At 44.2% G+C, this 22,002-nt stretch overlaps 1 protein-coding gene and 1 long non-coding RNA gene across 6 annotated transcripts in view; one reads left to right on the forward strand and one right to left on the reverse strand.

The window, feature by feature from the left end:
- Positions 1-1,814: 1,814 nt before the first annotated feature.
- Positions 1,815-13,052, forward strand: LOC120099894 (uncharacterized). 2 transcript variants are annotated; one of them, XR_005499354.2, is made up of 3 exons: positions 1,815-6,527; positions 7,065-7,185; positions 10,313-13,052. It is a non-coding gene; the product is annotated as an uncharacterized LOC120099894 (long non-coding RNA). The 2 variants fall into 2 exon arrangements; XR_005499353.2 differs by having other exon boundaries at positions 1,828-6,527; positions 7,065-7,172.
- Positions 8,788-22,002, reverse strand: part of Mrpl48 (mitochondrial ribosomal protein L48) — a 61,248-nt gene continuing 48,033 nt past the window's right edge. For 3 of the 4 annotated variants that reach the window (XM_063285143.1, XM_039106102.2, XM_039106100.2), the window contains 3 exons: positions 13,355-13,457; positions 10,586-10,675; positions 9,179-9,435 (listed from right to left, as the gene is read on the reverse strand). In XM_063285143.1, coding sequence (XP_063141213.1) covers positions 9,361-9,435; positions 10,586-10,675; positions 13,355-13,457 — 268 coding nt within the window. In that variant the 3' untranslated portion in view covers positions 9,179-9,360. Of the gene's footprint in view, positions 9,436-10,585; positions 10,676-13,354; positions 13,458-22,002 lie in introns of all 4 variants that reach the window. The other variant, NM_001106282.1, reaches the window with a different exon arrangement.

Here is a 22,002-nt window from a genome sequence, read left to right on the forward strand (position 1 = left end):
ATAAATAAAATTTGGAAATAAGATTTTCTATTTTTTATTCATTAAAGTAGAAATATCATTAAATAGCCCCATCGTCTGTAGGAATCATCCTTATTAGCTTTAAAGTAATAGACCATGTAAAACCATTCTGGAAATCAGTCTGGAGGTTCCTCAGAAAATTGGACATTGAACTGCCTGAGGATCCAGCTATACCTCTCTTGGGCATATACCCAAAAGATGCCTCAACATATAAAAGAGACACGTGCTCCACTATGTTCATCGCAGCCTTATTTATAATAGCTAGAAAATGGAAAGAACCCAGATGCCCTTCAACAGAGGAATGGATACAGAAAATGTGGTACATCTACACAATGGAATATTACTCAGCTATCAAAAACAACGAGTTTATGAAATTCGTAGGCAAATGGTTGGAACTGGAAAATATCATCCTGAGTGAGCTAACCCAATCACAGAAAGACATACATGGTATGCACTCATTGATAAGTGGCTATTAGCCCAAATGCTTGAATTACCCTAGATCCCTAGAACAAACGAAACTCAAGACGGATGATCAAAATGTGAATGCTTCACTCCTTCTTTAAATGAGGAAAAAGAATACCCTTGGCAGGGAAGGGAGAGGCAAAGATTAAAACAGAGACTGAAGGAACACCCATTCAGAGCCTGCCCCACATATGGCCCATACATATACAGCCACCCAATTAGACAAGATGGATGAAGCAAAGAAGTGCAGACCGACAGGAGCCGGATGTAGATCTCTCCTGAGAGACACAGCCAGAATACAGCAAATACAGAGGCGAATGCCAGCAGCAAACCACTGAACTGAGAATAGGTCCCCTATTGAAGGAATCAGAGAAAGAACTGGAAGAGCTTGAAGGGGCTCGAGACCCCAAAAGTACAACAATGCCAAGCAACCAGAGCTTCCAGGGACTAAGCCACTACCTAAAGACTATACATGGACTGGCCCTGGACTCTGACCTCATAGGTAGCAATGAATATCCTAGTAAGAGCACCAGTGGAAGGGGAAGCCCTGGGTCCTGCTAAGACTGAACCCCCAGTGAACTAGTCTATGGGGGGAGGGCGGCAATGGGGGGAGGGTTGGGAGGGGAACACCCATAAGGAAGGGGAGGGGGGAGGGGGATGTTTGCCCGGAAACCGGGAAAGGGAATAACACTCGAAATGTATATAAGAAATACTCAAGTTAATAAAAAAAAAAAAAGTAATAGACCATGGACAAAGCCATATGATATCAGGGAGAGGACATCCTTATTAAATGGATTGGCTTCCCTGCTGCCTAAGCAGAGTGAGCCAAGTTCAGAGGACTCCGGTTCTAACGGTGAGGTGTCAGGTTACACTGCTGTAACTAAGTGTACTTTGCCTCACAGTTTTGAAGATTTCAGTTCATGGCAGTTGGTTCCATGGCTTTTGGACCTGTGGCAAGGCAGCACTTTATCACAGGAGCACGAGATAGCAACAGCCAGTTCACCTCGCGGCTGGGGAAGAAGAAAGAGCAAAGGGTCCCGAATCCCACAGGCCCTTTCAAGGGACTTTGGCCCAAAGACATCCCACAAGACTATCTCTTAAAGTTTCTGCGATATCCCAGTAATGCCAGTCTGGCGAAGCCAGCCTTTTTTTTTTTTTTTTTTTTTTTTTTTTGGTTCTTTTTTTCGGACCTGGGGACCGAACCCAGGGCCTTGCGCTTCCTAGGTAAGCGCTCTACCACTGAGCTAAATCCCCAGCCCCCGAAGCCAGCCTTTAACCATGGCCCTTCAGACACTTATCTAGCTAGCACTGGGTGGGACTATATTTGAGTGAACAGGACTTTTACTACTCACACTTGTTTCTTCAACTAATTGGGGGGCTGGGGATTTAGCTCAGTGGTAGAGAGAGGGCTTACCTAGGAAGCACAAGGCCCTGGGTTCGGTCCCCAGCTCCGAAAAAAAGAACCAAAAAAAAAAAAAAAACACCTAATTGGGGGTATTTCCTATTTTCTAGTCTTACTAAGACTAGATGTAGAGCGGATGTAGGTGAGGAAGGGTCTAGTTTAGAGGTAAAGGATTTGTCAGACATCTATGGTGCCATGGGTTCAAGCCCCAGCACTGAAAAGGGAAGGGGGGAAATGGAGTGAGTAAGCATGAACACGTGACAAAATTCCAGCCGTTCATCGAGTGTGGATAGCTGACAGGCTTTGAGTCCTTAGCTCAGGCAATGAGCATAGAGTGAGTTCTCTGTGCACTCAACCCTGTGGCAAATTGTCATCAAACCCTGTCATGTTGTGATGCTGAGAAAGCCCGTGTGAATTTTAGAACCTGCTTTCTCTTTTGTGAAAATGAACATATTGTTGCTTGGGGATAGGGCTCACTGAGCAAAGTGCTTGCCACACACTGATCTGAACCTGAGTTCAGATCTCCAGCCATGAAAAAGCTGGGAGCACAGGTACATTGGTAACCCCAGCTCTGGGGGCAGAGACAGGAGGATTCCTGGAGCTCAGTGGCTAGCCAGGCTAGCTGAATCAGTGAGGTGCAGGTCAGGAGAGACCCTGTCTCACAATTTAAGGTGGAGAGTGACTGAGGAAGACAATGGACATCAACCTCTCACCTCCACATGCATGTGCACACACATTCTAACAGACAGACCACATTGTCTTGGTTAGGGTTTTACTGCTGTGAACAGACACCATGACCAGGACAATTCTCATAAGGACAACGTTTAATTGGTGCTGGCTTAAAGATTCAGAGGTTCAGTCCATTATCATCAATGTGGAAACATGGCAGTGTCCATGCAGGCATGGTGCAGACAGAGCTGAGAGTTCTAAAACCTCATCTGAAGGCTGCTAGTGAAGACTGACTTCCATACAACTAGGGTAAGTGTTAAGGTCACACCCACAGTGACAGACCTACTCCAACAAGGCCATACCTACTCCAACAAGGCTATGCCTCCTAACAATGCCACTCCCTGGCCCAAGCATATACAAACCATCACACACATAGACAAAATATGTACACACACCCTCACAAGCCTCAAAACTACTCAGTGTAAGCCTTCTCTTCAGATTGCTGAAAGTGGATTAACACTGGTAAGGAGCTTGGAAACAGTGACTGACCTCATCACCGTGTGCCTCACTGCCCTGACTTCTGTTCTCCCAGCTAATCCTCATACCACTCTGTCTCAGAGAAAACAAAGGTTAGATTGAGGATGATCTCCACCTGTTTTTCCTAAAGCATGGGCTGCTTTCTGTTCTGTGTTCTTGTGAAGTATCCAGTGTCCGATAAGGTGCTTAACACAGCTAAGAACTACAGCAACTTTGCAAATGTTACCTCTGTCAGCCCTTTACCAAAAGAAAAGGAAATTAGGTTCATGAGAGTCTCTCAGAGTGATCTGGATTGGTATGTTTTTCTTCCTATAGTTCTGCTTTCCAAAGCTGAGGTGATTTTAAGAAGTGGTTCACGTCCATCCCTAAGAACTGTACCTACCTGTAGCAGCTGTGGGACATCCTGCAGACAGGTGTGAAGCTAGACAAGAACAGAGATTGTAACAGGAATTTAGAAGCTGCTTTTTTATTTTTCTAAAAAATCATCTATTCCTCTCTTGGACCTCAAGAAAACTAAATGCAGGACACAAAAGCCTGACATCTCTGCCTCCATTTTGTGTCTGTCTCCTGAGAGACATCAGCATGTGAACCATTCACAGATCTGTCTAACCCACCTCACCCCCTGCAAGGCTAAAGACACGGGCACGTGCATTGTCTTAAACCTATCACCAAATTTAGTCCTCTTGGGTTCTAGGAACACCAAAGCCTGATGGGACAGGGCACCCCCAACACACACACACAGCTAAGAGTGATTTCCACAAAGGTGAGGTGAGGCTGCATCCAAGGGCAGAAGTAAACATCTCCTCCATACATCTTGGGATCCACACCCATGATCCCAGCACTTAGACAGTTGAGGCAAGAGAACTGCCAGGAGTTTGAGGCCATCTTGAGTTGCTTGAGTTGTAGGCCAGCCTGGGGTATAGAGTGAGTTCTGTCTTAATAAGCCCCAATAAATGAGATCATATCAGTAAGTATCAGTGTGTTGCCAAGCAGGGGCTGTGCTGGCCCACACCTTTGATCCCAGCACTTGGGAGGCAGAGGCAGGGGGATCGCTGAGTTTGAGGCCAGCCTGGTCTACAAGGCAATTCTAGAACAGCCAGGGCTACATCCTGTGTAGCTAGAGAAACCCTATCTTAAACAACAAAACAAAATAGAACAAAAACACTGTGTCCACTCGAGCAACTAAGACTTTTTAAAAAATTAATATTTATTTTATATGCACAAAAGTTTTGCCAGTGTGTGTGTGTGTGTGTGTGTGTGTGTGTGTGTGTGTGTGCGCGCGCGCGCGCGCGCGCGCGCCTGGTGCCTACCAAGGCCAGAAAAGAGCATCAGATTCCTGAACTGGTGTTGCTTATGTTTGAGCCACAATGTGAGTGCTGGTCACTAAAGCCAGGTCCTCTGCAAAAGCGACAAACGCCTTTTACTGCTGAGCCACCTCTCTAGCCCCAAAGACTTTTTCAGACCACTCTACAGATCTAGAACTAAGACAAAGATCAAGGAGACCACATTGTGAACAGATTTGCTTATTATGCCCTAATTCTTTTATTTAAACCTAAAGCCCATGTCAGTCCCCAGAGCCAACCGGTTCCTTTTCCCACTGTAGTAAATAACCCTGCCTTTCCACAGCCATTAGTCTAATTGTCTCACTGGGATGGGTTGCCAAGGCTAGCCTGCTGGAGTTGCCAGAGTTGGGAAATTTTCCCTTAAAATTCTGATTACAAGGCTTCTTAGCTGGGTGGCCCTCTTCAAGAGGCTTAGGGAAGACTCGTGTGTTAGCTCCTCCCTGCAAGGACCTTGTCTGGGGACTCGGCCTTGTACTTGGTAGAAAGATGCACTGTAATGCATTTTGCTAGATAAGTAGGTCCTCTTCCCTTCTACCCACCCTCTGTGAAGTGGCCAGACTGCATCCTTGAGCTGCTGACTTTAGAAACCCAAAGAGAACTGGAGTGAGTCCAAACTGAAATTGTGCACACATCCCCTCTGCAGAAAAAGCAAGGGCTCCCTCCTCTGCTGCAGCAGGCCTTAAGGCTGCAGGCAAATAGGAAACCATCTCCTCCTGCTTAGCAACTATTATTCTAAAGAATTCACTCTTTTTAAATCTGGGCATTATCTGCAGAGGAAAATCCCAGAAATGATCTAAAGAGTCCGAGGATGAGTTATTACAGAGTGCAGTGGCCAAGTGAATCACTCCAGGTTCCGTAGGTCAGAGTGATGTAGGTGTCTGGAACGAATACAGCACAAAGAAATCTAAGCACAGAAGAAACAAGCACAAGCCCCAGGCCACTTCTGTCTACAGCATCCAGCAGATCTAGCTCAAATATGCCCAATGCATTCGGGGGCATCACTCCTTCCTCAACTCCACTAGCCCATGGGAGACCAGATGCTCAGTACTGCAGCAGTTTCCAAACAGCCAAACAACACGTTCATTCCCTTTCTCTGTGACTAAAATACAGCATCTCAGAATTCACCACTGGCTCATTCCCAGGCATCCTGAGTGGAAGAGCCAGGCATCTCCAACCAGAGGAAAAGGACTGAGCCTTTACCTAGGGAGACTGCCCATCTGACAGGCATCCTGTCCTCAGAGGTTACTGAGCTACCTAAAGATCCATTTCTAAAAATCCTAGTAATGTGCACGGGACCAGAAGCTGTGGCCTGGAGCAGGCACTGGCTAGAAGGGAAGGAAATCTAATGCTGAGCTCTCAAGAGCTTTGAGTGAATCACCAGCTGCCAACTCCCCACAAAAGGGAGAATCCCACCTTACAGACCAGAAGACAAATTGTGTGACGTTGTAATAGCTTACCAAGGAAAACGACTCACAGGGGCCTCAGAGTGATGTAGAAGGCTGGGTACAACATGGGCTCTCTGCTTTAACCTTATAAAGGTTGTCTTAAGGAGGAAGAAGCAGATGTTTTCAACCTGGAGCTAGATGTGTGCTCCATTTGGTTTCATTATATGTGGCCCTAAGAGAGTCCATTTCTCCTTGGCCCTCACTGCAGACCCCAGTGAAGCTTGTGACTGTTTCGTAGCCTTGAGGATCTATCGGTCAGACTACCTCCTGTCCCTCTCACCAGACAGAACATTAAGAGCCATTTCCATTTCTCAGAGCAGAGTAACAGAAGCCTTTTGATTCTAGGGGGAGGATACATCATAAACTAGGTCAGTGCCACAAGTGCTCCAAAGTGACAGAATCCAGTTGCTTCCTGCTTAAGAGATAAGCCTGACTCACCCCTCAGCAGTGATGGGAAGGAAGCCTCAGACTGGGAAATGGGACCGAATCCTGCTGCCACTCTGCCAGGAGATGTCCTATGGCCTTGCATGCTCTCTAGGCCCTTAGCCTGCCATTGCTAAGAGTCATGTGGGCTGGCTGGCTGGCTCCTCAGTATTTCAGCTGCACTGTGTCGTCAGATAACGAGATCCCAAGTCCTGCTTCCACACCCTGGTAAGTAGGAAGTCTGGGTGACCAGAAGACTCTTTGCCAGGTTCTGAAACGGAGTGTATGTGACACTGCCCATGTGCTATAGGAGCAGAGCAGAGCATGTGTGCATGTGTCTGTGCACATGTACATGGTTATTTAACTGTGAATCTTCTCATTGTTATATACCCCTGATCTTACACTCATTGGCCAGTGTACTGGCTGGTTTTGTGTGTCAACTTGACACAAGCTGGAATTATCACAGAGAAAGGAGCCTCACTTGAGGAAATACCTCCATGAGATCCAGCTGTAAGGCATTTTCTCAATTAGTGATCAAGGTGGGGAGGGTCCATTGTGGGTGTTGCCACTCCTGGGCTGGTAGTCCTGGGTTCTATAAGAAAGCAAGCTGAGCAAGCCAGTGGAAGCAATCCACTAAGCAGCACCCTTCCATGGCCTCTGCATCAGTTCCTGCCTCCAAGTTCCTGCTCTGTGTGAGTTGCTGTGTGCAAAAATATAAATGCTGACTGAGACAGCCAGATACTGTTACTTTATTTTCCCTGATAGGAACTCAGCAATGAGCAGGTCTACACCCAGGACATCACTCTTCACTTGAGAAGTTCTGCCTGTGCTCATGGCAGAGTTCACGTGGGGAATCCTGACCTGCTGAGCACGGTATTTGAATTCGGTAATTTTTTTCCCCCAAATAGAATCACTATTTTATTTTTTAAAAATTTAGCCTTTATATTACTTTGATTTGTGTGTGCACAGGCATGTGTATACACTTATGCATACTTGTAGGCAAGTGTGTGTCACAACACACATGTGGAGGCCACAGGGCAGTTTGTGGGAGTTCTCTCTTCTACTGTGAGAATTCAGGTTGACAGGCTTGGCTGCAAGGCCCACCCCCTACCTCCATCAGAACATTCTAATTAAGGGTAACTACAACTTATACAGCCTACCCTTAGTGGTGTTTTTAGTTTTTTGGTTTTGTTCTGTTTTGAGGTAAGAGTCTTGATGTGTAGCCTTGGCTGACCTGGAACTGGCAAAATGCTTCTGCAGACACATACAGGCGCCGAGAGACTGGTAAAGGAATGACGGGTACTGTGTTCCCTGCACAAGGTCTAGCTCTGTAAGAGGCCATTCTACACAGATGCTCAGAAGCAAGCACACCAGAGTCACCGAGATTAGAACTTCTCAGAGAAGCAATCCAGCAGCAGCAGCTGAGAAATAAGATGCAAAGGCAAAACCCTTCATTCCTACTACAGTGGAGTCTAGGGGCCAGTTCCCAGAAACCCTGACTCACGGACTCTGATGAGCAGCTTGAGAAACAATGATTTAGCCAACAATTTGGCAAAGTTTACAAAGGGCAAGACAGTCAGTGTTTATGAACTACTCCCTTAGCTCCCAGACTGTAGCACGAGTGGGGGAAGGCAACCGGAACGGATAGACGATCAAGGCTCTGTTCCAACAACACTACTGACTAACCAGAAACTGAACCAGACAAGTGGCGGTTACACAGGATCGCGAATATACCACAAGGCGCGGAAATGTGCATTTAAACAATGGCTAATGTAAATCATACTATCACACTTTGTTTTGTATGTGTGTGTGGCATTCAGAGGTCAGCAAATAACTTCAGGAGTTTTTCTTTCTACCGTGTAAGGAACCAAACTAAGGTCATCAGGCAGCAACCATCACATCCACTGAGCTACCTTTCCAGTCCTGCATGTCTGTCTGTCTGTCTGTCTGTCTGTATGTATGTATGCATGTATTTATGTAAATGTTTCCATAAAAATGGTGCACGCCTTTAATCCCAGCACTCAGGAAGCAGGTAGATCTCTGTGAGTTCAGGGCCAGTCTGGTCAACATAGTGAGTTTGAGGACAGCCAAGGCTATACAGAGAAACCTTGTCTCAAAAAAAAAAAAAAAATGAAATAAAGAATAGGCATATGTAGGATTTGATTCATAGTTTGCTCAGCCCTTACCAAGATCAATTTTTTTGAACTTGCAATCCTCCTGCTTCAAGCTCCTGGGTGCTGGGATGATACAGGCCATCACACTTAGCAAGCATCTTGTATGTATGTATGTATGTATGTCATGTGACCCAAGTTGGCCTTGAATTCATTATGTGCCTGTGGATAACCCTGAACTCCTCTCCTCCCACTCTTTCCCAAGTGCTGAGAGTACGGGTATGACGTACTATTACAACTGGTCAAAGCCTTTTCTTTATAAAGAACCCAGACTCAGGAACTTCACCATAGCAACAGGAAATAGACTAATGCAAAGTTACCTTTGATATAACCTCTACTTCATTATAAACCTCCATGCTGCAGTATTATTTTAAGAGATGGTTCATATTGCGCACAGTGGCATGCACATTTAACCACAGCGTCTGGAGGGTGGAAATTGAGGGAATGGAGGCAGGTGAATTTCTTTGAGTTTGAGGCTACCCTCATCTATATAGCAAGTTCCAAGGCTACAGAGAGACTACACTAGAGATTTTTAGAGAATGAATTCACTCTAACTAAAAAAATATGGTAAAATGAGAAGATGTTTAGACAAAGAGAAACAGAATTCCTTTTTTTTTTTTTTTTTTTTGGAGCTGGGGACCGAACCCAGGGCCTTTCGAGAAACAGAATTCCTTAAAGATACCTGACCCCACACACACACACACAGTGTGGCAACAGCAGATGTTTATTAGGTGGAGAATGCCCGACGTCTTGTTGAGGGAAGTGGTAACTTCAAACACGGCTGTCACAGACGCAAGAAGGCATTCCCAGTGTGAGCATTCATGCTCCTCCTTAACTCTGATCTTGCAAGAGGAGCTTCTCTGACACCAACAATTCCATGAAGGGAGCATTTAGTTCAACTTGGCCAACAATTCTTCCAGTTCTGGCCGAGCTTTGAACCTTCCCTTGAAGTCTTCTTCAGTGTGCTGGAACAAGGAAAGAAAACAAATGGCGGTCACCACAGAGCTTTTATTTCCCATACACACGCATATTCAAAGCTGCTGGCGGCTCCACAGGGGTCATTCACAGGCAGCCCTTTTTCAGTGAGCATGTAGCATGGCAGACTTGAATTGGGCACCAGGAGTCAAGGCTGAACCACACTTCCTCTTAGTGTGCTAAGACAGACATGTAAACAACCAATGTCAGGATGCTAGAAATATCATAACGGGAGTTTCCTGATTATTTTTAATCATGGTGGTGACCAGGGCCATCCACATACGAGGTTAAACACTACCACTGAGCCAAAAGGTCTAGGAACTTGGTTTTTGTTTTTGTTTTATTAGATTACATTCATTTTTGTTGTACATGTATCCACATGGGAAGTCAGAGGGCAACATTTGGGGGTCAGTTCTCTCCTTTCACCCTGTGGTCCTGGGAACTGACCTCAAGCTATCAGGTTTGTGAAGTACCTCAGTCTTATTGCTTCTGCCTGCTGAGAGCTGGGATTACATGTAGTATTTTCAGTATGAGCAGCACATCCTTACCCTACCCCAGATCTCTGTGATAACTAGCAGATGAGCAAGGACAGAACGAGGGGAGCTGGATGAGATGATGACACAGGTTAACACGACCTAATGGAACGGTATCCTAAGAAGGATTGTCATGGCAACGAGACCTGACTGACACTCAGTATTTAGCCTAATGTTCATTTCTGTAGGTTTCCCATTCTTCACCAGGTACATTCAATGGAGCTACAATCATACCCCAGTGGTGTACAAGTTGTCAAAGGTAAGGCAGCTCTGAGGACTCGTGCTCTGATGCAGTACTGAACTTAAAATCTGAAACCATGTTTCTGTTTTACAGCTACCTGAAGGGAGGGAATCTGAAGGTCATGGCTTATGTTACAAGTCTGTGATGGAGGCCGGCTCCTGTGGTACACATGACAACATCCCTGACACCTCAGAGGCCTCAGAGTAAATGGTCACCCCACCGCCAGGCTGCACACCTCTCTTGATAGCAGCTAGGCTGGAATACACATTTCTCTGTTGTTCCAGAAGTTAAGCGGTACACACTTCCTTATCCTCATTTTGAGCATGCACAGGCCACCAGGGGGCCTCTTCCGACACCGGCACCTACCTCCCTCACTGACAATCTGACTCCTTCTGGAAGATTGATTTGGAGTATTTCCAGGAAAATCTCAGCAAATGTAGCGCTCAGACCGCTGATCTGCAAATGAAGAGAGCTGTCTAAGAGAGTGTGCTGAAGGCTGTAACTGGCAAGCAGGGCTTGGCCTTCCTTGCAACTCCAGTGGGAAAGGGGCTGACACTCAGCTGGCTTCTGAGCTCAGTCCCCACAGGGTGTGTCTGGCTGTTTGTAAAGGTGTCTGTTTGCTGAGACAGGCATGGCCAATGTTTCTGTAGGCAGCAGATGTCACAATCAGACCAATACTGATTTTCTGATGCAATTCAGGTTTGCCACCCTGGCCAGGTGCTGCTGTGTTAGAGGACTTTTATTCACCTGATGTAATTATTGTCTCCAACTTACTGCCTCAGTCGGCTAACTAACCTAGGCCTAGTCCTGGAAGCTCCTTCTCATTTTCTGGCTTGTTCTCTCTGCAACCTGTCTCTGAAAAAACCGTCCCAGTAAAACTCCCTCCATCCTTTTCCCCTCTCTGCACTTCTCTATAAGCAGCCTCCCTTTCCTCTCTCCTTGTGAGAGTTGGGCAGATCCTATTCTGTCAAATCTTTCTCTGATTCGTCACTTTGTCTGCCACTCAAATAGACATCACTTTCAAACATGGTGTTTCCTTTTCTACAAACTAACTTTACCTTTACTGTTTGGGATTAAAGGTGTGTGTTAAGAATGTGTCTGAATTCCTGCCAGAGGGATTAAAGGTGTGTGCTAAGGGCTGAACCACACTACCAGAACCATTTTTCTTTTAGTAAATCTCTGGGTTCACCGTGTGATCAAATATCCTGCAACACTGGTGTCGGCTTTGTCTTGAGAATCCGGAGGTGAGTCAGGTGTGTGGTGGAAAGGCACGCAGAGCACTGTGAGGACCCACAAGAGAAATAACCACTTATGAATGGGGAATGCCTGGGTGAAGTCTTGAAGGAAAGGGGGATTAAATGGGAGAATCAGACAGAGCACAGACAGTTTTCAGGGCTGAGCGAGCAGCAGTCAGTAAAATGTGAATCACATAACTGCATTAGAAAGTCCAGACAAATTCTGCAGCTGGAATGAAAGGGACATCAAGGAACAGCAGGAGGGGACGCACAGTGACATGAGAGCTACTACCTGGGTGGGATGCATTATAAGAAAACTGATAGGTAAAGATTTAAAATTTCAGAGTACTTCAGTCTTTTTAAAATTAGCATATTTAGATTTAGATGTTCCTCTGTCTACACTCTTACTACCTTGCTGAGAAGATTCTTCAGTGGACTAAAAAGGGGAATACAATGGAAGTGTAAATAAAATTCCACACAATGGAATATTACTTGGCCATAAAAATGAATGAGGTGCCAATCATGCTACAATATGAATGAACCTTGAAAACACACCAAGAGAAGCCAGATGCAAAAGGCATTTTAATGTGGAACTTCTGGTTTATTTATGTAAGATAGCCTAGGCTAGCCTCAAAGTCACAACAATCCTCCTGCTTCGGCCTCCTAACTACTCAGATTACAAGCATGTGCTATCATACCATGCTTTATTAGAAGGCAACAAATTGTATAATTCTGCTAATACCAAATACAATAAATCCAGAGAAAGAAAGTAGATCCATGGTTGCCAGGGGCTTAGAAAGAGGAGCAATTACTGACTGACACAGGGCCTATCTCTGAGGTAATGAAAATGTTCTCTAACTGACTAGTAATGGTTGTATAACTGAATATACAAAAACCCATTGAGTGTATACTTTTAACGAGTAAACTGCAAGGCATGTGACTCCAGCAGTGAAGTTAAAAGACAGCAGGTGATGTCAGAGCTGCTGGGCTCCTAACAACTCTGGGCACCTCTGTCATGATGTGGCTTGACCTTCCTATCTCTGCAGAGAAGAAAAGGAAGACATTACAGCTAAAGAAAGCAAGAAAAGCAAATGGGATGAGTATGAAATGAAAAATATGGGTCTTAAAGACTTTTACTTGGCAGAAGGTAAGGAATCTGGTTAATGAACGAAGACAAAGAAGGATCAAGTACTAGGCTCAAAGGATTACAGATAGAGGGAAGCTGTTCCCTGAGAAATCAGTTTTCCCTGCAGAGAGGTTAGGGTGTACATTGTGGAGCAGCCAACAAAGACATTACACAACTGGATCTGTGTGTGTGTTACTGCTGTACAAGGGAGCTTGGGGAATGGATGTGATTTCTCTTTTCTAAGATTTATTTATTTAATGTATGTGAGTACACTGTTTCAGACTCACCAGAGGAGGGCATCAGATCCCATTACAGATGGTTATGAGCCACCATGTAGTTGCTGGGAATTGATCTCAGGACCTCTGGAAGAGCAGTCAGTGCTCTTAACTGCTGAGCCATCTCTCCAGTCTTGGATGTGATTTCATAACAGGAGAGTTAGAGGAGTCAAGAGCCCAGCTCTAGAGTGTAGACATCATTTAAGGCAAAGGTTTTCAACTTGTGGGTCGACGAGCCTTTGGGAGGCAAATGATTCTTTCACAGGGGTCACCTAAGACCACTGGAAAACATAGATATTTATACTATAGTTCATAACAAAATTACAGTTTTAAAATAATAATGAAGATAACCTTCTGTTTGGGGGGGTCACCACAACATGAGAAACTGTATTAGAGTCACAGCATCAGGAAGGCTGAGAAGTACTGATTTAAGAGAAGACAAAAGTAAGAAAAGAATGACAGATGGGAAAAGATGGAGGGAGGGACCCCAAGTGCCTACCTGCACCACTCGTTCATGGGTAGTAAGGACTGAGTCTAGGACCATTTTGTTGCCTTGGTCTGGTAGCCGCATCACTTCCATGGTCTTGGTGGGCATCGCATAACTGCAGAAGAAGAGTTAGCTGTTCAGGGGCTGGGGATTTAGCTCAGTGGTAGAGCGCTTACCTAGGAAGCACAAGGCCCTGGGTTCGGTCCCCAGCTCCGAAAAAGAGAACCAAAAAAAAAAAAAAAAAAAGTTAGCTGTTCAGAATGTCCACTCAAGCCAGCAGCACCCCATCAACCAGGGTTATCAGTGAGTAAAACCACTACTCCGTGAGGATGCTTACCTGTAGCCAGTGTTAAGTAAGCAGACATCCTTTATTTCCTCCAGACAACTCTAAACTCTGAGGGGACACATTGTGTCCAATGCCTATGTCCCCAGTCACACTTGCCTGACACAATGCCCCAGTATAACCTGGTGAAATACCTATTTGCTGCTACTATAAAAGAGCCAGTTCCAAAGGAATCCAGCCCAGCACTTAGGTATACTTCAGAGGGAAGCCTTGGTCACTGTACTTTCTCTGGAGAAAGAAGGGGACATACCCAACAGTTCTGGAAGTTTTTTTCATGATCAGCACTAGTAACATTCCAGACCAGGCATTTCTCACTGTGGGGACTGGTCTACAATCCTGCCTGGATCCACTGAATGTCTCGAGGACCCCTCCAGCAGGACAGAATGACTGCAGTCACCTAGTTGGGAATCACTACTGCCAAGTCTGTGCTCACTCTATCAGCTTCTACAGACCAAGTTCTACAGGGAAAAGAGCAGTGTGTTCGGAGGCTCCGATTTATCAGCAGTGTGTGCTTTGGTGAGACACTCTCCCTCTGAGCTTCATGTGTAATGAAATTCCAATCTGAGCCTCTGTGAGTGCACTGAGAATCAGATGTGGTAGTAAAAATAAACTAACGTCTAAGCAGAAAGTATGGTATTAATGCTATATTCATCTCACCAAAAAACAGTCCATCAATTAAAGAGAATGGAATACTAATAATGACAATAGAACCCCTGATTTCCTCCGTCCCAGTTTCATCAATGGTCTCTATGGATGGACCTCTACAGAAGGACGCTTAGTGTGACAGAAATCAGAACAGAAACCTGATGGTCCCAGATTTAAATCCCAGCCCTGCCCTTCCTCCCTGCCTGACTCCTAGGTCAATCCAGCCCTCTTTCTGTGTGTCTGTTTCTTTGGTTAGGGAGCAAGAAGAACATGGCCTTGTCCTAGGTTTGCAGCCATGACTTCTGAGACTGCACAGCAATTTGCCTGTCACACTACACCATCAAATGCCAATTCCTTTGCCCTGATAAATGTTTGTGAATTCCTGAGTACTGTGGACTCCTTCAGGTACCTGCTCCAAACCCCCAGCAAATCTCTGATTGCCTCTTTCCAAATATAGTAATAAATCCATAATATGAAAAAGTGGGGACACAATCATAGTTTATTATGAAAGGTCAAATAGAATAATTATGTAAAAGTTGTTCAAAGTAGAAAGTATGAGAAGCTACATATCCCTCTGAGCAATCTGCAGGAAAGACTGACTGACTAGAATGGGAACTGCCCATTTGTACCACTAATCATGCGTTTTACATTTCAATGCTTACTTTCAGTACAACTTCATTGATTTATTCATTAAAGATTATAAGCCTGTAAGATAGCTCTGTGGATAAAGGTACCAGGCACCATGCTTGACAATCTCTGGGACCTAGAAGGTGGAAAGAGAATTGACTCCCACAGCTGTCCTCTGACCTCTAGCTGTTCTGTGCACATGCACATATGTGCACACATACACATAAATAAATGTAACCATAAAAAATTTTTAATAGCCTGCTCTGCCCTAGGCATTCTAGGAACAAATGTCAAATATTTTAGAGAAAAGGGGGTCCAGGGATGGCTTCATGGTGAATTAGTGATTTAACAAGACATAAAAAATGTACTTCCAATGCTGGAGAAATGGTTCAGCTGTTAGGAGCACTAGCTGTTCTTCCGGGGAACCCAGGTTTGAGTCCCAGCATCTGAATGGCAACTCATAATCACATGTAGCTCCAATTTCAGGAAGTCTAATGTCCTCTCTGGCCTTACCAGGCACCAGGCATGCATGTGGTTCACATACAGGTAAAACAGCCATACATATAAAATAAAATAATTTTTAAAAATGTACTTAGGAACCAGGCAGTGGTGGCACACGACTTAAATCCTAGGGTTATACAGAGAAACTCTGTCTCAAAAAACCATAAACAAGCAAACAAATAAATTAAGGTAGAGACCAATTGAGGAAGACATCTGGCCTTCACACACACACACACACACACACACACACACACACACACACACACATACACTTCTAATACCAGCAAGTATTGATAACACTGAGAAAAGCAGTCTTTTCAAAGCAGCATAAGCCTGTAAGTGGTTAGAGCACAGGCCATTTTTGTTCACTCATCTGCATTCTCTGCACTTTCCAGTTTTCCTGCAAAGAATAAGAGCTAATCAAACAGCGGAAACACAAAAGGGAAAGGGGAAAAGAAATATTTGAAGAGTCAACCCAGTTGACAGTGTTCTCTTTAGATTACAAATAAGGCTCTGGGCTCCAGCCCTAGCATGGTAAACGCCAGGGAAAGCTGGGGAGGAAGCCTGCCTAGCATGTATAAGGTCTCACATTCAATGCTTGGTGCTGCCAAAACAAAACCAAAAATATCCAGAAACGTGACAAAGCTATACTTCAAAAGAATTCTTTTTTGAAAGTGGGTTTTTTAAGAGGTAGAAAGGGTGACATCAGAACTAGTGATGGTCACAGGTACTCCCTCTCTCCATGGAACACAGGCTGGTCAGCCTCAGGCCTGAACGCTGCTCTGCAAAGAATGTCACCCCGTCCCCCTAGGCAGCTGCTTAGCAAGGGAAGCTGGCAAATCAGGAGAGGCCCCTCTCCGCTCTGCTGCAGGAGCGCAGCTGCGCATTCCAGACCATGTGCAGAACAAAAGCTGGTGAGCGGCTCTTGCAGCCTAATTCCAACTCAAGGTCACAGTCAGTATCTTCATACCTCCATTCCCACTCCAGAGGAAAAACTAAGTGAAAACCACGAGAAAACAAATCCATCTCTGAAAGGCTGGGCAATGTGACCGTGCAGTTGGAAAAGCTCAGCTGAGCAGTGCAGTGAGTGCGTGAAAACAAACAGCTCTTTATGCTGAGCTATTTGCAGCCAAGAGCCAAGAGAGAAGCAGAAACCAGTGTGCCATTCATCCTGCTGTTCTAGGAAGCATAGCCATGGGGGCTGGAGCACAATCTAAATCACCATTTCCTCCGTGCCTAGAATGTACTGCAGACTATGCCAGGTCGAGAGGTGGGTCACTAAAGAAGACAGAAGCAGCTCCTGCCTTATAGAATTTAACATAATACAGAACATAATCTGAAAATCAGAGTCAAATAAGTCTATGGATAAAAATTCATGTAATGAAAGGGAATATGTATACCCTTTATTTCTCCTGAATGGATTACAGAAGGATTTAACCTAATAAGGTTTCTTGAAGAAGTAATAAACAAGGAGACACCTAAGAAAAAGTTGGGGCTGGATTGAAGTTGGTAGAGTACTTGCCTAACAAGCAGGAAGCCTGGGGTTCAATCCCTAGCCCAGAATTAACTAAACCAAGAGGGCATGAACCATTAATTCCAGTACCTGGAGAGGGAAGCAGAGGAATCAGCCTCAGCTACATAGTGAGTGCAAATCTAGCCTGGGCTACATGAAACCCAATCTCAAAATGAAGAGAAGAAGAAAGGAAACGAGTGTGTGTGATTGGGGGCGAGGAGGTGATGAAAAGAGGGAAAGGAAAAAGGTGAGGGGTTGGGAGAAGCAGGAGAATAATCCATACTTTGCAAACTTAGACAAGCAAAAGTAGAAGTAGAAATCAAACACTGACACAGAGTGGAGGGAAAGGAAGGATGAGTTAACGTGGAGCACCTAGCGACCCAGATTTCAGCTCTCTAAGGGTGAGAAGCAATGGAGCACGAAGGGAATGAGAGGCTTTATAAGCAGGAAGTACACGGTCACTTTCTCCTTCCAGAAATCTTTGACCAAACACTACATGAAGACTGAGAATCAGACAGGAGAAAAGGGTTCAAATCTAGGACTGTGGATTAGCTTCTATCGCCTCACGATTAACTGTGTGTGTGCAAGTGTGCACATGTTTGTTTGTCTGTGTGCACGTGGAGGTCAGAGAACAACCCTTGGGTGCTGCTCCTCAGGTGCTCTTGCTGGCCTGGAACTCCCCAAGCAGGGTAGCCCAGTGAGCCCCAGAGATTTTCCTACCTCTGCCTTCCTAGCACTGGGAACACAAGCACACAATACCACACACTCGCTTATGTGTGGTTCTGTGAATCATACTCAGGGCTTGTTAAACGCCTTACTGACTGAGCAATCTCCCTAGCCCTGTTGAACTAAGAGTAACAGCTGAGCCAGGTATGACGACACACACCCCATCGTTCAGGGAAGTGGAGGCAGGAGGATTGTGAGTTTAAGGCTAGTTTGGGGAATACAGCAAGGCCTAGGACAGAGAGGTCTAAATAGTGAAACACAAGTTTATTACATACATGTACATATAGATGTGAGGCACAGTTCTTTGTGCTTTAAGTACATTTCCTCCCCTAATTTTCATTATAGGCCTCTTGAGTAGCTACTTCTTATTAACTCTACTTTATACATGAGGAAACCAAGACACCAAGATCAGGTAAATGGTCTACTATCACACAGTAAGAATATAGCAGAGGGACTATGGCTCAGTGGTTAAGAGCACTGGCTGCTCTTCCAAGGATCCAGGTTCAATTCTCAGCAACCACATGGCAACTCACAAATGTCCATAGGTTCTAAAGGATGTGATAATCTCATATAGACATACACGCAGGTAGAATACTGATATACATAAAATAAAAATAAATCAATCATAAAAGATTATTTTAAGAAAAGAATATAGCAGAGAGGGAGTTAAATGCTCCCTTCCCATGACAACCTCAAGGTCTGGATCAAGACACCAGAGACAAGGACTTTGCATATAATTTAAATAATATGTGGAACAATTGTTTGGCTTGTTCAGACTGGCCAACAGCAAGTTCAGTAAGTGTTTCTTCTTTTCTGCATTCTCTCAAGTACAACCTAACTTGGTTGTTTGTTTCTTTTGGTTTGATTTTTTTTGAGAAATTCCATGTAGCCCAGTCTTCCCTTAACTCCTGATGTCTCCTGCCTCATCTCCCAGATGCTGGGATTATAAATACACACTACCACACTCAGCCAGATGAAGCTGAGGGGAATTAAGATAAAAGAGTTGGCTGGTTTTCTGTGTTGTCCAGGCTGGCTTGAACTTCCAGGCTCAATAAACCCTCCTGCCTTAGCCTCCAGAGTATAGAACTACAGTCTGGTGCACTTCATTGTTATTTTTTGCTTGTTTGTTTTATTTTTCGAGAAGGGAGAGCAAAGTTATTTACTTTCACACAAAACATGTGGCTCTTAACAGTGTAATTGTGTCAACTCTGATTCAATTTATGTGTTTGGGTGTTTTGCCTGTATGTACCTATGTACACCACGTGAGTGTGAGGTGTGTGTGTGTGTGTGGTCCAGGAGAGGGTGTCAGATCACCTGGAACTGGAGTTACAGAGGTTGTGAGCTGCCTTATGGGTGCTGGGAATTGAACCTGGGTCCTTTGGAAGAGCAGCCCATACTCTTAATCATTGAGACATCTCTTCAGCCTACTTCTGGGTTTCTTAAAGCTGCATCTTTAAAAAGTATAACCTGGTGGGAAAGACATTTAATGCCTCTTTGTCACCCAAACTCTGAGAAGGTATCCCTAACCTGTGGGTGTAGAACAAAACTTCCTCAGTATAAATCACACTATGATGCTTATGGTATTTACAGCATGCCAGTGTCCATGGCACACACTGTCATGTGCTATCTACTGAATTCTCAGAACTCGAAGAAACAGACACTCTGTCACCTCCTCATACAGATAAACAAACAGGTTCGGCATTCTCTGGGTTATCTTGCTAAAAACTGACAGAGTCTGCTGTTTGATTCCAAAGACTATATCCTTACTTGTTGTTCCAAAGGCAAGGTATCTATCAGTGAGCCAACTGTCATTAATCCATGAAAAGAGGTACCCACTTACTACACCCATGACTTAATTGAGTCAGACTCTTTTTTTTTAATAGCTAAGAATTACCTGATGAAAGAAGCAGTGTTAATTTTGTACACACACACACGTTCTCCTGTGCAAATGTGCCCTGTGTGTGAGTACATTGGCCTGTATGGGCGGATCTGGAAGCCAGAGGTCAAGGTCAGATATCTTCCTCTGTCACTCTCCAACATATTTTTTCGAGACAGGGTCTCTGATCAGTTTATCAGTGCCCACCTCCCTGTGCTGAGATTACAGGTGTGTGCCACCACACATGGTGCGCTGTAGGGCAAGCACTTTACCTACTGAACCATCTCCCCAGTCTGAAGCAAAGTATTATATTGACGATTATGAAATTTCTTTTACTGTGCATGCATGTACACATATGTATGTGTATGCTTCCTGATAGCATTATAGGATCTTTTCAGCTAGCTGGAGTTAGAATTATTGCAAACACTAACCATTGTGTGCAACAGTCAGAATGTCTAATGCAGAGCCCACAACATGGGGGCAAAAATAATTCTGCAATGGTGCTGTATTAATTAGAAGCACTTTCCCTAAATTTTAGAAATTATGTTGCACACAACTGGACTGCACAATCCTATTCAAAACCCTGTCATTCTTCAACAATGACTGAATGCTTCTCATGTGACAGGCTTGTCCTAGGTGCTAAAAAACAAAGAACAGAGTCCCCATCTACAAGGAACACAGTCAAGGAGGGAAACTGATGGATAGACTGCTGGGGGACATGGCAGAGGTGTGTGCTGAGAGCCAGAGAGCATCCTGTCCTCAGAGCACCAGAAAAGCTAGAGCCTGTGTTCAGGCTTCAGAGAATGAAGGTGCTGTTGCCTCCGAGAGCTAAGTCACAACTTACTATCAAATCCTGAAGGGCAGGTTTAACAGCTGCACTCTACATTATGAAGGCTGAAAAGTGAAAAGTTCAAATTTGGCTTAAGGACTTAAAGACCTAATATAATGGAAAATATGGAAATCAGATAAAACTAATATGTAATTCTGGGAATTTCCCGGTTCTGTGACTTCAGTCTTCTGGATCTTTGGTTTCCTGGTCTGTAAAATGGGAATATGCTAATATCAAAAAGAAATGATTATTTTTTATGTCCACATTGCTATAACGACGAACTACTTAAGCTGTTATTCACCCTTTAAAAAAATCATCTCGCTTAAAAATTAATTTTAAGAAGGGATGTGAGATGTGCGGGTGGAAGTGTACAGCCACTGGTAAGAAGTTTGCAGAGTCTCCTACACATTCTAACATGGACCATACTTACCATTTGACCATAAATCACGGTCTTACTTAGAAATTAAAACTTGGACTTACCCCTACTTGCTGTGGCTTTATTCATAATTGCCAAAAGTTAGAAGCACAAAATCCTTCAATTGGCAGATGAAACTGAAGCTCATTCTTTTAATGAAATTCTACTGAGCAACACAAAGAGCAAAGTGTTCGATGCAGACAAATATGTGTAAATTTTGACTATATTATTCTAAGTGAAGAAAGCCATATTCAAAAGGAACGTGTATTTTTCACTTATATGGCATTCTGAAAGAGACAAAAACTATAGGGAAGGGGAAAGGGGATAGATTAAAAGGTAGCAAGGATTTGTGGGAAAGGAGTTGAGTGCAGAAGCAGAGAACCCAGGATGACTGAAGTGTTCTGTATCGTGATTATAACTGAATTGATTCTGTTGTGTCCTCTAGTCGCAGTCCACAGAACATTTTCACTGAAGGTGAATGATGACACAGAAAGTCTACCTTTACGTCATGATCACTGATGAAAACCCAGATCAGCAGTCACAAATAGACGGCAAGTTAAAAATAAACACAATGAAAACAAAATCATGTCATGAATCCCAGCAAGACAGCAGTGCTCGCCCAAGATTCCAAGCTTGACATCCCCCTGTTACAAAGATTAGGAAGAGCTAGATTAGTGTTCAGGTCACACTAGTCACTCTGGCAATGTCTCCTTAGAGTAATGGAGTTGAACTTAAAAGGGAAGCCATTTCTCATCAAGTGACTTAACGCTATTAAGGCCAACCACAGGACATGTAAGCCGTCAGAAACTCTGAGATAAGACATGAAAGGAAGCAGCCCCGGAACAGACACTAAATGCCAGTTCTCTTCTTCTACAGTCTTCTAGCAGATTCAAAGAAGGCATGAGAAGGAGAGCAGGCAAAAATGCCCAAATCAATGGAAAAAATTGTTATGACTCTAATTCCTCCCAAGTGATCTACAGGCCCCCACACATAATCTCAAAAAATCCCAGTAGGCTTTTCTATAGACATCAACAAGTTAATAAACAAATTTAATGGAAAAAAAAACAAATGCCATTATAGAAAAATAATTTTTAAATAGAACAAACCATAACCGAGTAACAGTAACCCAAATAGTAAAGTATTCATGTAAACACAGATATATAGACCAATATAACATAAATCACT

The sequence above is a fragment of the Rattus norvegicus genome, chromosome 1 (assembly GCF_036323735.1).
Source record: "Rattus norvegicus strain BN/NHsdMcwi chromosome 1, GRCr8, whole genome shotgun sequence".
In the NCBI taxonomy this organism is placed as follows: Eukaryota; Metazoa; Chordata; class Mammalia; order Rodentia; family Muridae; genus Rattus; species Rattus norvegicus.